At 39.3% G+C, this 13,911-nt stretch overlaps 1 protein-coding gene and 1 non-coding gene across 7 annotated transcripts in view; both read left to right on the top strand.

The window, feature by feature from the left end:
- The window catches only part of PHKA1 (phosphorylase kinase regulatory subunit alpha 1), a 190,182-nt gene that overhangs the window by 149,580 nt on the left and 26,691 nt on the right, over window positions 1–13,911 (top strand). For 4 of the 6 annotated variants that reach the window (XM_047843552.1, XM_047843549.1, XM_047843548.1 and 1 more), the window contains 4 exons: window positions 1,352–1,518; window positions 3,857–4,033; window positions 6,288–6,379; window positions 6,978–7,117. In XM_047843552.1, the coding sequence (XP_047699508.1) occupies window positions 1,352–1,518; window positions 3,857–4,033; window positions 6,288–6,379; window positions 6,978–7,117 (576 nt within the window). The remainder of the gene's footprint in view (window positions 1–1,351; window positions 1,519–3,856; window positions 4,034–6,287; window positions 6,380–6,977; window positions 7,118–13,911) is intronic. The other 2 variants (XM_047843550.1, XM_047843551.1) reach the window with 2 other exon arrangements.
- On the top strand, window positions 5,399–5,505 carry LOC125158072 (U6 spliceosomal RNA). Its single transcript, XR_007149180.1, has one exon. It is a non-coding gene; the product is annotated as a U6 spliceosomal RNA (small nuclear RNA).

The raw sequence follows: 13,911 nt of genomic DNA, 5'->3' as shown, positions 1-13,911 counted from the left end.
AGCCCCTCCAGTCTGTGAAGGGAAGTGGGAAATGCATCACTGCTCCACAGGGAGAGGAGGACAACATCCTTTCTCTGAGAAAACAACCAGGCCCGGTACTCACACTAGCTTCCTCAGTTGATTTTGTCCTAGAATATGTACAGGTTGTTGGTGGCAGCCCCAGCAGGTGCCAAGTTGTGTTTTTTAGAAGATCAGTACTACTGACTTGGTTTTGTAGACAGGGGAGGATATGACCTACAATTCTCTATAATTCATAAAATTTTCAAATACCATCTCTGGTTTTTGATCTTTAGGAGCACCTGGGTGGCTCAGTCAGTTGAGCATCCAACTCTTGGTTTCAGTTCAGGTCACATTCTCATGGTTCATGAGTTCTAGCCCTGCATTGGGCTCTGTACTGACAGTGCGGAGCCTGCTTGGGATTTATATCTCCCTCGCTCTCTGCCCCTTCCCAGCTTGCTCTCTCTCTCTCTCCCTCTCTCTCTCTCTCTCTCTCTCAAATAAATAAATAAATAAATAAATAAATAAATAAATAAACATTAAATTTTTTAAAAAATGATCTTTGATCTCTCTAGAGTGTATTATGCTAAGCAAAATAAGTCAGTCAGAGAAAGACAGCTATCCTATGATTTCACTCATATGTAGAATTTGGAAAACATGGCAGATGATCATAGGGGAAGGGAAAGAAAAATAAGATAAAAACAGAGAGGGAGGCAAACCATAAGAGAGACTTAAATATAGAGAACAAACTGAGAGTTGCTGGAGGGGAGGTGGGGAGGTGGGCTAAATGGCTGATGGGCGTTAAGGAGGGCACTTTTCGGGATCAGCACTGGGTGTCATATGTAAGAGATGAATCACTGGGTTCTACTCCTGAAGCCAAGACTACACAGTATATTAACTAACTTGAATTTAAGTTTAAAAAAAAAACATGCTAAGGAAAAGAAAAAATTAAAATTAAATTTTAAAAAATGATCTTTGAGAATTTTTTTAAACAATGCAATAGATTTATGATGATTTATTTTCATTCTGACCCAGCTTCTCTGCAGCCAGTGGAAATTTTGGCCAGATATTTGACATCATTAGCCACATAGTATATGACAGTGAAAGAGAACAAACTCATCTGCTGATAGATTGTGAGCCCGTAATTGTAGTCTTTATTAACATAGTACCCTAACCTACACTACACCATGCCTAGGAGTGCTATGTAATTTCATATTTACAAAATGTACACTGTTATATAAACATTATGAGTCCCACAGCCAAACAGTCTAGGTATCCTTTTTTTCACTGAAATGTGTTGTTTTTAAAGGATTTCCTCTGGTTTTCTGTTTTCTATTTGCCCTGTAATTGTCAGGATTCAAACAGGTAAATTGTCAGAGTTTTTGACAACATCTTGCTGCACACATTTGAGCTTCATGGATCCTGGACCTGAGGGTAAGCTGTACAGTGAAGATTACGATGATAACTATAATGAGCTGGAACCAGGTGACTGGATGAATGGCCACAGTTCAACCAGTAATGGTAAGGAAGCTTCATAAAGGCAGTGGCCTTGATGGGTAAGAATACAAAGTATTGTTGAGCATCCTCCTTAATATTTCTCACCACCAGCAGCTTCACTCCTATTTAATACACGTAGATTTCTACTTCTGTTTGGCTTCACTTTTTATCCTTCTACTTACCTTTGGTTCCTGGTCTAATATCCCTGTGGTGATTGTGAAGTGTGGAGTTTGACTATCTCCTACTAAGGTTAGGGAAGACTTCTTTCCTGAGTATAGAAAATGGCTAGTGACTTCAAAATGAGAGGAAACAATGGTAAGAGGTATTTAATCAAGCATGTAGTAGGAGAACTATACATATACAGTACTGCTTTTTGACACTTAAAAGCATAAAACTAAGAATCTCAGAGTACTTTTTATGTATAATGTTATTGGGGCACAGAATCTCTGGGGAGGTCTGCATAGTTTGAAAAAGCCTATTCAGTGTGCCTATTGCTTTCATACTACAAACTAGACAAATAAAGCACAAGAAATCTGACTGGCTGCTAGGAATACAAAGATGATAGATATAGTGAGAAAGCATCATGGGGGCATATATTAAAAATGGCTGAGAAACACCCTAATGTGTTAAAATACTAACCTAGGCAGGGCAAGAATTACATTGTGTGAATCCCAAAAAGAGAAGGGCCAATAAGAGTGAATTATTCTTCTAGCTATCTAAAATATGGTTTGCCTGCTTTCATTGTGTCTTTGACTGTTAGCCTGTTTCTTAAAGCAGCCAGTTTCTTTATCCTAAGAGTGGTGTGTTAGAGAAAAGAAAATAATTGGCTTTCCTTAGTGAAGTAGCAAGCATTATCTCATATGCAATAGACCAACACATCAGCATTCAGGATGATTTTCTTCTTTGGGCTCAGCATTTACTTACCTAAGTACCATTGAATTTATTCTGCATTTGTTTTTGTTAGATCTAAAATAGTGTGAATTTCTTTGCTGGAAAAATACATTAAATACAAGGTTATTTCCTGTTATTAATAATTACCAAAGTCATGATATCTATCTTGGCATAAACAACTACTTTGAAAACAAGACAAGAATAATCATATATTGAGGTTGTTTGCTATGCTATGGGTAGTTGGGATTTTCATCTGTAGCACTCATTCTTTTGGATTACTTTCTAAAACACAACTTTTTAATGATATATATGTGTATACACATATATACACATATATTACTAAATTTGATATTGTGCCTAAGTCACTTTCTCCTCTCTGGGTTTACTCATAGGTGGTCTCACAATGGCTGTGTTTATCGCTTGCCAGCTCTTCCATGCCAAGAACACTTCCCTCCATATTCTTCATAATCCTCCACTCAAGTATCTATATCATATTCAAGGTTATAATATTTGTCATTAGGATGTCACTGAGAATGATTTCCATTTTTACAGCTTTGCTAGCTTCCACTGATCACATCAGAACACAGAAAAACATCTGGAGAGATCACTGAAAATGATCAAAAACCAGATGATGTATAACTGACCTAGCAGACTTTAGTATGCATCCAAACACTGTGATTTTCCTACTATAAATGTTGTAAATGTTCATGTAAAGTCTGAAACATTAGGATCCATGAGGTCTGTGTATGTATTTTGTTTTCATTATCCATAGTCAGGGACAATGTTATAGGAGGTGAGTGGGAGAAGGAGAGCCCAAGAGGATATGGACCGTATCTGTCTCCTTCATCACTGAAACCTCAGCAGCTAGTACACCACCTAGTACTTAGTAGGCAAGAAATATTTGGTGAATAAATGAAGGTGGTGACTTGAAAAGACCAATGTGTGGCCAGTAGTCCTTTTGACACCAGTGCCACACGGAGATTGTTTTTCCCATATAGCAATTGTAGCTGCCATTTATGGAATTTGTCTGTTTTCAGCTAAGCTTGGGTTTAATGGAAGATTTTTGTCTTTTCTCACAAAAGTCTCCTTATACCAGTAAGACTCCAAGGGCCCCATTCTGCTCCTCCTCTACCACCGCTGCCACACCACTACCATCACATTCACAGATTATAAAATCCTTGCTCCACCTGTCCTTAAAAAAACCTCATACTACTTTCAGGAGCCCTAATATTGTCTTAGCAAAGTTGAAGAACAGGTAGGTCCTGGTAAAATGGCCATAGTTTCTAAATGGTAAAGCCAAGATGTTGTAAAATGATTACAAGCTCCCCCCCTCCACCTCCATGATCAAAAATAACCTACTTCTGGTGCTGTGTTATGGGCACAGGAGCCAATCATTCTGGTTGGTGGGGTAGATTGTAAACTAACTAAAATGTTCATTTTTTCTCTCCCCCTACCCCCACTAACCTTGCAGCTCGCTGTGGTGATGAAGTTGCTCGCTATTTAGATCACCTTTTGGCGCACACTGCTCCCCATCCTAAACTAGCCCTCACCTCACAGAAGGGAGGGCTAGATCGGTTCCGAGCTGCTGTGCAAACAACCTGCGATTTAATGTCCTTGGTGACCAAGGCCAAGGAGCTGCATGTACAGAGTGAGTAATGCCATGACTCACTGGAGTCAGGCACAGGATTGATGTGAAGCCCAGGATGGGGGCAGGGCGTTTATTAGCAGTGCAAGCAGGAACTCTGTTTTGTTCACTGCTTTATCCCCAGCATCTCAGACAGATGGAACACATTAGACACTCAAATATTTGTAAATTTAATAAATTGCATATAGTTTTGCCGTCGATGGTGCTATATGGTCTCATAGTGAAAAGAAGCAGAACAGGAGACATGGAGAATTTTAACATCAGTATTAAAGTGACAGAAAGAGTTTTTTCTTCTGGAAAAGTTACTCCTTTGGACGCACTTTTATTTAAAGAGAAAGCCCTGCAAGCAATTACAAGATAATCTGGCAATGGAGAGGGAGATACTCGCCCTTAAGTAAGCTGCATCTGGTTACCTTATGTCAGCTGTGACATTTACAGTCAGTTGTTCTAGCAGCGCAAGAGCTGTGTTTATTCCTCAACTGCAGTACTCCCTATACAACAACATTGTCATTGTCCTCCCCATGACCACTACCCCCCTTCGGCAGTATGTGCAGTGGAGGGTGTCACCTACCACCCATTGCTAGGAGCGGTCATCGTTCCTAAGAGTACTCAGTGCCACTGTGGTAGCTGCATCTGAAGGGACAGAAGGGCTCCTTGGCCACACCTAGGGGGCCTAAATGGTAACAATTTATAGATGAGAATGATTGAGATGCATGTTCTTGCTGTCTAAAACTTTATTGACCATTACTAACCAAAAATAATTAAACATGAATCATTTAACATTTCAAAGATGGAAAAGCTTAGCATACCCTTTGAGTATGCTCCCTTGACCAAGGGCTCATGTGAAGAGATCGCCTTTCTTAAGTTCTACTTCTAGATTGCAAACCAGGAAACTTAAGCTTAATTCCCAGCTCTGCTACTTACTTGCTTGAACAGTTATTTGAGCTCTGTATCTCTCTTTCTATATCTGTAAAATGGTGAAAGTGACAAGACAGTCTCTCTGTTGAGGTTATGGTAAGTATTTGGACTGTCAATGGACTATAAGTAAAAATATTAGGAATATCTCGAAGTAGGTCAGCCACTACATTTTTTTTTGATTCCCTACATAGGGATAAACATCTGTTTATTCTCAAGGAAATCCAACTGCTGACAGCCAGATATTTTCCCAGGGTAGTCCAGAAAATAGAAAACAGAACTGGGTTCTTTCTGTTACATATGGTATTCAATCAAAGTATCAGTGATGGCACCATTTTGGTATTGATTACATTCATAGAGTTTAATATCTTAAATGTCCATTTAATGCTACAATTCTAGGCATGCCATGGAAAATATGGTTGATTGAACAATCTTTAAATTATCTGATATTCAGTGCTCGCTTCGGCAGCACATATACTAAAATTGGAACGATACAGAGAAGATTAGCATGGCCCCTGCGCAAGGATGACACGCAAATTCGTGAAGCGTTCCATATTTTTGGGGCACTTGTACCCCGATGTTCATAGCAGCACTCTCAACAATAGCCAAATTATGGAAAGAGCCTAAATGTCCATCAACTGATGAATGGATAAAGAAATTGTGGTTTATATACACAATGGAATATTACGTGGCAATGAGAAAAAATGAAATATGGCCTTTTGTAGCAACGTGGATGGAACTGGAGAGTGTGATGCTAAGTGAAATAAGCCATACAGAGAAAGACAGATACCATATGGTTTCACTCTTATGTGGATCCTGAGAAACTTAACAGGAACCCATGGGGGAGGGGAAGGAAAAAAAAAAAGAGGTTAGAATGGGAGAGAGCCAAAGCATAAGAGACTGTTAAAAACTGAGAACAAACTGAGGGTTGATGGGGGGTGGGAGGGAGGAGAGGGTGGGTGATGGGTATTGAGGAGGGCACCTTTTGGGATGAGCACTGGGTGTTGTATGGAAACCAATTTGTCAATAAATTTCATAAAAAATAAAATTAAAAAAAATATAGTAAAAAAAAAATAAAATAAACAGTCAAAAAAAAAAAGAAAAGTTTTGGAGGTTAAAAATAGGAAATAAAAATCATTCATCATGCAATCACTTCAAAAAAAATTATCTGATATTCATATTTTTCTTTGATATTAGCAAGAAAGGATAAATTTCTCACTCTTGTTCTATATAATATAAAGAGCAACTCCTATACAACTTGATTTTGAGGGCAACTGTGAATTACTTGTTTTTTAGTCTCCTAAGTTATCTAACCTTTCCCATAAATGTCAACCTCTTGCAGATGTTCACATGTATCTTCCTACAAAGATATTTCAGGCTTCCCGGCCTTCATTGAACTTACTTGACTCTCCTCATTGCCCACGAGAGGACCAGGTAAACTTGCACATGACGTATTTGCCAGCTCTTTGCAAAACCACCATCTGTATGGCAAATAACAGAACTAGCCCTTATGGTTTCTGCTAATAACTGGTGGTAGGCAAAATGCTACCCTGGTGAAGATATACTCCTTTTTAGGTCACTTTTAAAATGAGCAAGTTTTGGGGTGCCTGGGTGGCTCAGTAGGTTAAGTGTCTGACTTTGGCTCAGGTCGTGATCTCAGGGTTCATGACTTCAAGCCTCACATCTGGCTCTGTGCTGACAGCTCAGAGCCTGGAGCCTGCTTCAGATTCTATGTCTCCCTCTCTCCCTGCCCCTCCTCCACTCACTCACTCTGTGTGTGTGTGTGTGTCTCTCTCAAAAATAAACATTAAAAAATAAAATAAAATGAATAAGATTTTCCTAGCCAGGCTCTAAGAAAACGAAATTGTTACGTCATTCATGTTGAAGATTTCATTGTTTTTGTTTTACTTTCCATCAAAATGTAGGGAATTCTTACAGAAAAGGTTTAGAGGTGAAAAGATCGACATTCTAGGGCACTATTTAAATTGAGCATTTGTGGACTTAAGTTTTTCTGTCCTTTCTCAAACTAAAGGTTCCCTCTGTTCGTGTAGAAATACATCTTCCTAGAGACCAATCTGGGGAGGTGGACTTCAAAGCACTCATTTTACAGTTGAAGGAGACCTCCAGCTTACAGGAGCAAGCTGACATCCTTTACATGCTGTATACTATGAAGTAAGTGATAGATATTATCACTTTAATGTTCATGTAGAGGGGAAGTATAACATAGTAAATAAAACACAGTTTTGGAGTCTCATTGACCTGGATTTGAATTTTGCCCCTACCCACTGTGTAACTTCAAAGCCTCAAGTGTCCTCATTTATAAAATTTGGATTACGCCTACCACATAAAACTGTTGTAAAGATTAAACAAGATACAATATCTGCAAAGTCTCTAGTACAATGCCTGCTGCAGAGTAGGTGACCAATAACTGGTGACTATTATTATCATTATTATGGATATTTTAAGCCTCTGTAATTTGTTAAAAATCCACAGTTAAATAAATTCTAAACTCAAAAGAAGTAAGAAGATGGAGGCTTACAGAAAAAATAAACTAACATTTCTGAGTGTTTGCTATGTGTCCAGAACCCTGCTAGATACATTATATGTAGGAACCTCACACTCAGCATGCCCAAGTGGAACTCTCTCCTGTCCCTTACTTCCTCCCTGCAAAACATAACCTGAACTTCCTCATTTATTCATGTAGTCATCAACCTGAAGAGGCAGATCCCCTCCCCTAAATTTGGTTTGGATGCTGAGACTGATGATGCCACACATGTACCAAAAGTCTGTAAAATGTTTATTACTCACATAATGAGACTTCTGGGGAGAGTGGAACAGATTCCAAAGTTGGTCAAACAAAAATAAAAGCTTAAGTGAGTAGGGAAAGGAGGCTGGATTGGGGTTTTATTACAATCAGGAGGTGAAGCTGGAATAAAGTTTGTCACCAGCACCAAGATAGGAAACACTTGGATTTTTCTGGCACCTTGCCCAGATGTAGGCTGGAAGGGAAAGAGGACTTGGAAGTGGTCAGCCAGTCAAACATTAAAAATGGAGTTATTGGGGTGCCTGGGTGGCACAGTCGGTTAAGCGTCCGACTTCAGCCAGGTCATGATCTCGTGGTCCGTGAGTTCGAGCCCCGCGTCGGGCTCTGGGCTGATGGCTCAGAGCCTGGAGCCTGTTTCCGATTCTGTGTCTCCCTCTCTCTCTGCCCCTCCCCCGTTCATGCTCTGTCTCTCTCTGTCCCAAAAATAAATAAACGTTGAAAAAAATTAAAAAAAATAAAAATGGAGTTATATTCTGAAATTCTACATCCTTGTTGTTGGACCCAACACCTACCTACTCAGCACGCTTCTCCCCATATCCAGTTAATCACCAAGTCTACTCAGTTTTACCTCTAAATATTTACCTTCTGCATCTCTTGTATTGGGGCCTTCACTCAGGTCTTTGTCTCTCACCAGGACTATTGCTATAGCTTTATAACAAGTCTTCCTATTTTCATCTTGTTCTCCTGAAGCCCAGCCTCCACAGAGGAGAGAGAGTAACTTTTCTGTTTTACTTTGTTTTTTATTCAATTTTTAAGAGAAGATTCTAGTTATTTTTTTATGTTTTTATTTATTTTTGAGAGAGAGAGAGAGCACATGCACACACAGTGGGGAGGGGCACCAAGAGATAAAGACACAGGATCCAAAGTTGGCTCTGTGCTGACAGCAGAACCTGATGTGGGGCTCGAACTCATGAATCATGAGATCATGACCTGGGCTGAAGTCAGACACCTAACCTACTGAGCCACCCAGGCACCTCCTGTTTTACTTTCAATGATAGAAATGTCCAAATTTATTTAAAAGTAGAGAGAATGGCATAATGAACACTTTGAGACCCATCATCCAGCCTGAACAATTATAAAGACATGGTTAACCTTGTCACATCTATATTATCTCCCTCTCTTCTCCCAGATTGGTTTGACAGGGAAACCAGACATCTTATCATTTATCCCTAAATATTACAGTATTATTTCTAAAAGTCAATGCATCTCGTAAAACAAGACCACAGTGGGACTTCTGGTTCCAGACAAGATACACTACATACATTCTTCTCTGTTCCTCCTGCTAAGTACAGGATGACATCATTTGTAAAACAAACATAACAAGGTGTTAAAGGCTGGACAGAAGAAGGTAGACTGGCTAAGGACCTCAGGATCTGAGGAATGACAAGGTGGTGATGTCCCTTGAGTTCCTTTGTTCCATGTTGCCTTTGGGTCCCGCATCAGATGACAGAGAAGCCAGCACCCCAAAAATGCCAATGGGCACAGACACCAAAAGCCCGATGAAAAACTTGTTCTTTCTAGACAAAGGACTAGGAAAGGGCAGACTAGCAAGACCAACAACATTGAGACAATGACCACTCTACCGGAGCCAAGCACCATAGAAGAATCTGTGGCCCCACCCCTGTCAAGAAGGGCTTAGCTTGAAGCCCAGACTTCCACTCCCACCCCAGTGTAACAAAGCAGGCACTACCTCACCTTCTGCACTGCCAGGGTAGTGTCAAAGAAGACCAAGTAGGTATCTAGGACTTTCATCCCCTCTAGGTGCTAATGAAGTCCCCTTGGTCTGTGTGACTCCCAAGCTCATGCTGCTTCCATCTGATTGTGGTGTTTAGTGAGTAAATGAAAATGACAGCTGAAAATCCCACCAACACCAAACACATATTTTTACACATCCAACTGTTACCAAAGTAGCCCCAACATACTTTTAGCTACGTAGAGCCTGCCTGCTTTGTATACTCCTTGAAACCTACTCCATATCTGCTAACAAGAGGTAAGCCCAGGGCCATGAATAGTACCCCAAACCACTGCTGACATTTAATGCTCTCTAACCTAGAGAATCCCCACAGTGCTACTGAAGCACATCACTTAGACATGTAACTTCCTCTTCCTCCTGTCCTCTGGGAGTTTCCTTGCCCTCCACACCTCCTGGATGGTAGAGCTGGTGCCTTAAATAAACCTCCAGGCAGTCTCATGCTGTGAGGGACTTCCCTTATCCTACAACCCTAAGAGCCACCCCATAAGTCTTGTTATGTGCTACTGACAAAAAAAAAAGACATGGGGTCTTATTATTTTGATACCTTTGTTTCTTTCATTTTTCCTTTAGGGTAAGGCACTTTATTCAACAAATACCTGTTGAGTACTTATTATGTGCCAGGCACAATGCTAAATGCAGCATAACGAAAAGATAGAGAAGGTAAAATGAAATAAGGGGTAAGCTTGAATGAAACCTGACGAGCCAGCTAGGTAGTTGATATGGGAAAACAAAGAGAGTTATACCTGAAAAGTTCATACTTTCCCACCAATTCAGATGATCAATGATTGGCTGCCAACTCTTTGGCTCGTAACACGAGTTTTCTTCATCTAATCCTGTATATTAACTTCACCATAACATCTAATCAAACCTACAGTCTCCCTAAAACTAGTATTCCAGGTGATGTCAAACCACTTGACTAGAGTGTGTATGATGTGCTGCATGGGTTTTAATACACTTGGAATTCTGCCCAATATCCCTTGTGGATTTAAGAGTAAAAGATGAGGGGCACCTGGGTGACTCCGTCAGCTAAGTGTCTGACTCTTGATTTTGGCTTAGGTCATGATCTCACGGTTCGTGAGTTTGAGACCTGCATCAGGCCTATGCTGAGGGCTCTTTGCTCACAGCACAGAGCCTGCTTGAGATTCTGTCTCTTCCTCACTCTCTGCCCCTACCCTGCTCCCTCTCCCTCTCTCCCTCTGTCTGTCTCTCTCAAAATAAATAAATAAACTTTAAAAAAAAGTAAAAGTTGGGAGATAGGGTTTCCTATCTCTGTTGACTAGCATTCCTTCTATGAATTGTTTATAACCTTTGTTTGTTCTCTGTTGGGTTTTTTATATATTTCTCATTGATATTAGATGTCACTATTTTGTTAGTTACAGTTGTTACAGATATTTTATCCAAATAATTTGCTAATTATATGCTTTTCTCTATGCAGAAGTTTAATTTTTATATCATAAAATCTGTCAGTCTTTCCTTTTTGGCTTTTGGGTTTCTTGTTATGCATCCCCTCCCAGAATTTTAAAAATATTTTAAATACCTTTAATAATTTTTTTAGATTATATGTCTTTAATCTACTTAGAATATATATATGTCTTCTTACTCAGCATATCTAATACCCAGTTCACTGTCTTTATCGGAAAGCCACTGCTCCTGGCCATGTTCATGGTATCATCCTTCTTTTAGTCACCCAGGCTTGAAATTGTGTCATCATCTTCAGCTCCTCCTCATACCCTGCCTCTCCCTGCAACATCATCACTACCATTGGGAATCATGGGCCAAATATACATCCTCTATGATCTTTCAACCTTTGTCTACCATTGCTCCCCACTCACATTGTGAATTCTTTCACCAAAACAGCCTGCTACTTACCATATCCAAAACACAGCCTATACATGACTACTTTCATACCTTGGCTCATGTTTTGCCTTCTGCCTGGACTACACTCGTTTACCACACCCCATCTCTCCTCATTGGAATTCTAGCTATCCATCACGGTCTAGTTCACCTGTCACCTTCATAAAGCTTTCTCTGACCTGTGGGAGTAAAAAGGATCATCCCTGATTCTGAGCTCTCAAAACATGTATTTTAATACTATTCATTTATCTATTTTGATTTTGACGATTTCAAACTTAGAGAAAAGTTGTAAGAATAGCACAAAAAATTTTCTGGATATCCTTCACCTAAATTCCTCAGGTTTACCTTGAGCTTTGATCTCAGTCTCAATTTCTCTCTCTCTTTCTTTCTGTCTCTCTCTTACTCATTCTCTGTCATCATCACCATCATCATACATACATACATGTATCTTTATGAATCATGTGAGAGTAAGTGGCAGACATGATCCACATGATCCCTTTCTATCCTAAGTGTTTGAGTATGCATTGTGTACTTCCTAAAGACTAGGAATTCTCTTACATAAGCACAGTACAATTGCCAAAATCAGAAAATTAATGTTAAAACAATAGTATTATTGAATCTACATACCAGACTTGTCAGTTGTCCTAATAATGTCTTTATAGCAAAAGAAAATCTAAATTACACATTTCGGGGCACCTTGGTGGCTCAGTCAGTTGAGTGCCTGACTCAATTTTGATTCAGTTCATGATCCCAGGGTCGAGGGATAGAGCTCTGCATTGGGCTCTGTGCTGAGCGTGAAAGCCTGCTTAAGATCCTCTCTCTCTCTCTCTCTCTCTCTCTCTCTCTCTCTCTCTCGCTCTCTCTCTCTCTCCATATATATATATATATATATATATATATATATATATATATATGTAGTATATTTAAAGTAGTATCTTCCACATTCTGCCACTGTAAAGTTTTTATGTTGCACTTTATAAATAAAAAGTATCTTGTAGAGATATATTTTGAAACTGTAAATATCCTGTTACTCTTTAGACTTTCATTCACTTGTTTTTTTAATCCATTGTTGACTCTTCCTATGGTACTTTTTATTTCATAGTTTTAAAAATATATTTAATGGGGGCTTTTGGGATGAGCACTGGGTGTTGTATGGAAACTAATTTGACAATAAATTTCATATAATAAAATAATAATGGGGGCACCTGAGTGGTTCAGTCAGTTAAGCATCCAACTCTTGGTTTCAGCTCAGGTCATAATCTTACAGTCTGTGAGATCAAGCCCCACATCAGGCTCCATGCTGACAGCATGAAGCCTACTTGAAATTCTCTCTCTCCTGCTCTCTTTGCCCCTCCCTTGCTCGCTCGCTCTCTCTCAAAATAAATAAGCAAAATATGTGTATTTAATGTATTTATTTTTAATATATTTAGTATATTAAATACATCATGTTAGTATATACTTACTAAAATTTAATATACTGAATAATCCATTATCATATTTGAACTTTTTAAAGTACAAAAGGATACAGTGAAAAGATGAAAAATCTTTTGCCCACCTCTGGTCTCTAGATACCTGGTTTATTTGTGTATCCATTTGGGGACAGTTTGTGCATATGTAGGTAAATGTTGGTAAATAAAGACATATATGTATGTAATTTTACACCTGTTTACCCAAATGGAAGCATAGTATATACACTGTTCTGTACCTTGCTCTTTTTCACTAAAACTATTTATCTTGAAAATCATTACATATATATTCCATTTATCTATGAGTGCTTAACAAATAACCCCAAAATTCAGTGGCTTAAAATAGTAAAAATAAAACACGTTTAGATTATCCGTCACAGTTCTGGAGCTTGTCTAACTCAGCTAGACAGTTCTCACTTGGGATCTCATTCAGTTGTGGTCTGACAGTGTCTGGGGCTGAAGTCACCAGGAGGCTTGTCCATTTGAATATCTAGGAGTTGATACTGGTTGTTGGCTGGAACCTTGCCGGGAGCTGTCACCTGGAACGCCTACAGATGACCTCCCCCATGTCTCTCCACTTCTTCGCAGCCTGATGTCTAGGTCCCAAGATTATGTGCCCCAGAAAAGGACCAGGTGGAAGCTGCGTGAATGTTTATGACCTAGCCTCAGAAATCATACAGCATCATTTCAAATTAGTCACAAGCATGCCTGGGTTGAAGGGGAGAGAACACAGACCCAACCTCTTCATGGGAGGACTGTACAAGTCACACTGTAAGAAAAGCGTGTTAGATGGAACATTATTGGAATCACTTTGAAACATACAGCCTGCCATGATCTAGATCTACATCATACTTTCTCAGTAGTTGTGTAGCATTCCCTTGTTTGAATATACCATAATTTGTTTAACAGTCTCCTGTTGATGGACATTTGGGTTGTCTCCCATCATTCACTGTCACAAACAACACTATAGCAAATAACCTACCTCATAGTATATATCATTTCTCATGTGTGGAGTTTATCCTATAGATATACCAGAAATGCTAAGTCAAGGAATATAGAGATTTTGAAA

The sequence above is a fragment of the Prionailurus viverrinus genome, chromosome X, assembly GCF_022837055.1.
Source record: "Prionailurus viverrinus isolate Anna chromosome X, UM_Priviv_1.0, whole genome shotgun sequence".
Lineage (NCBI taxonomy): Eukaryota > Metazoa > Chordata > Mammalia > Carnivora > Felidae > Prionailurus > Prionailurus viverrinus.
The sequence above is the reverse complement of the archived record's forward strand: the minus strand, read 5'-3'. Positions and strand labels throughout refer to the sequence as shown.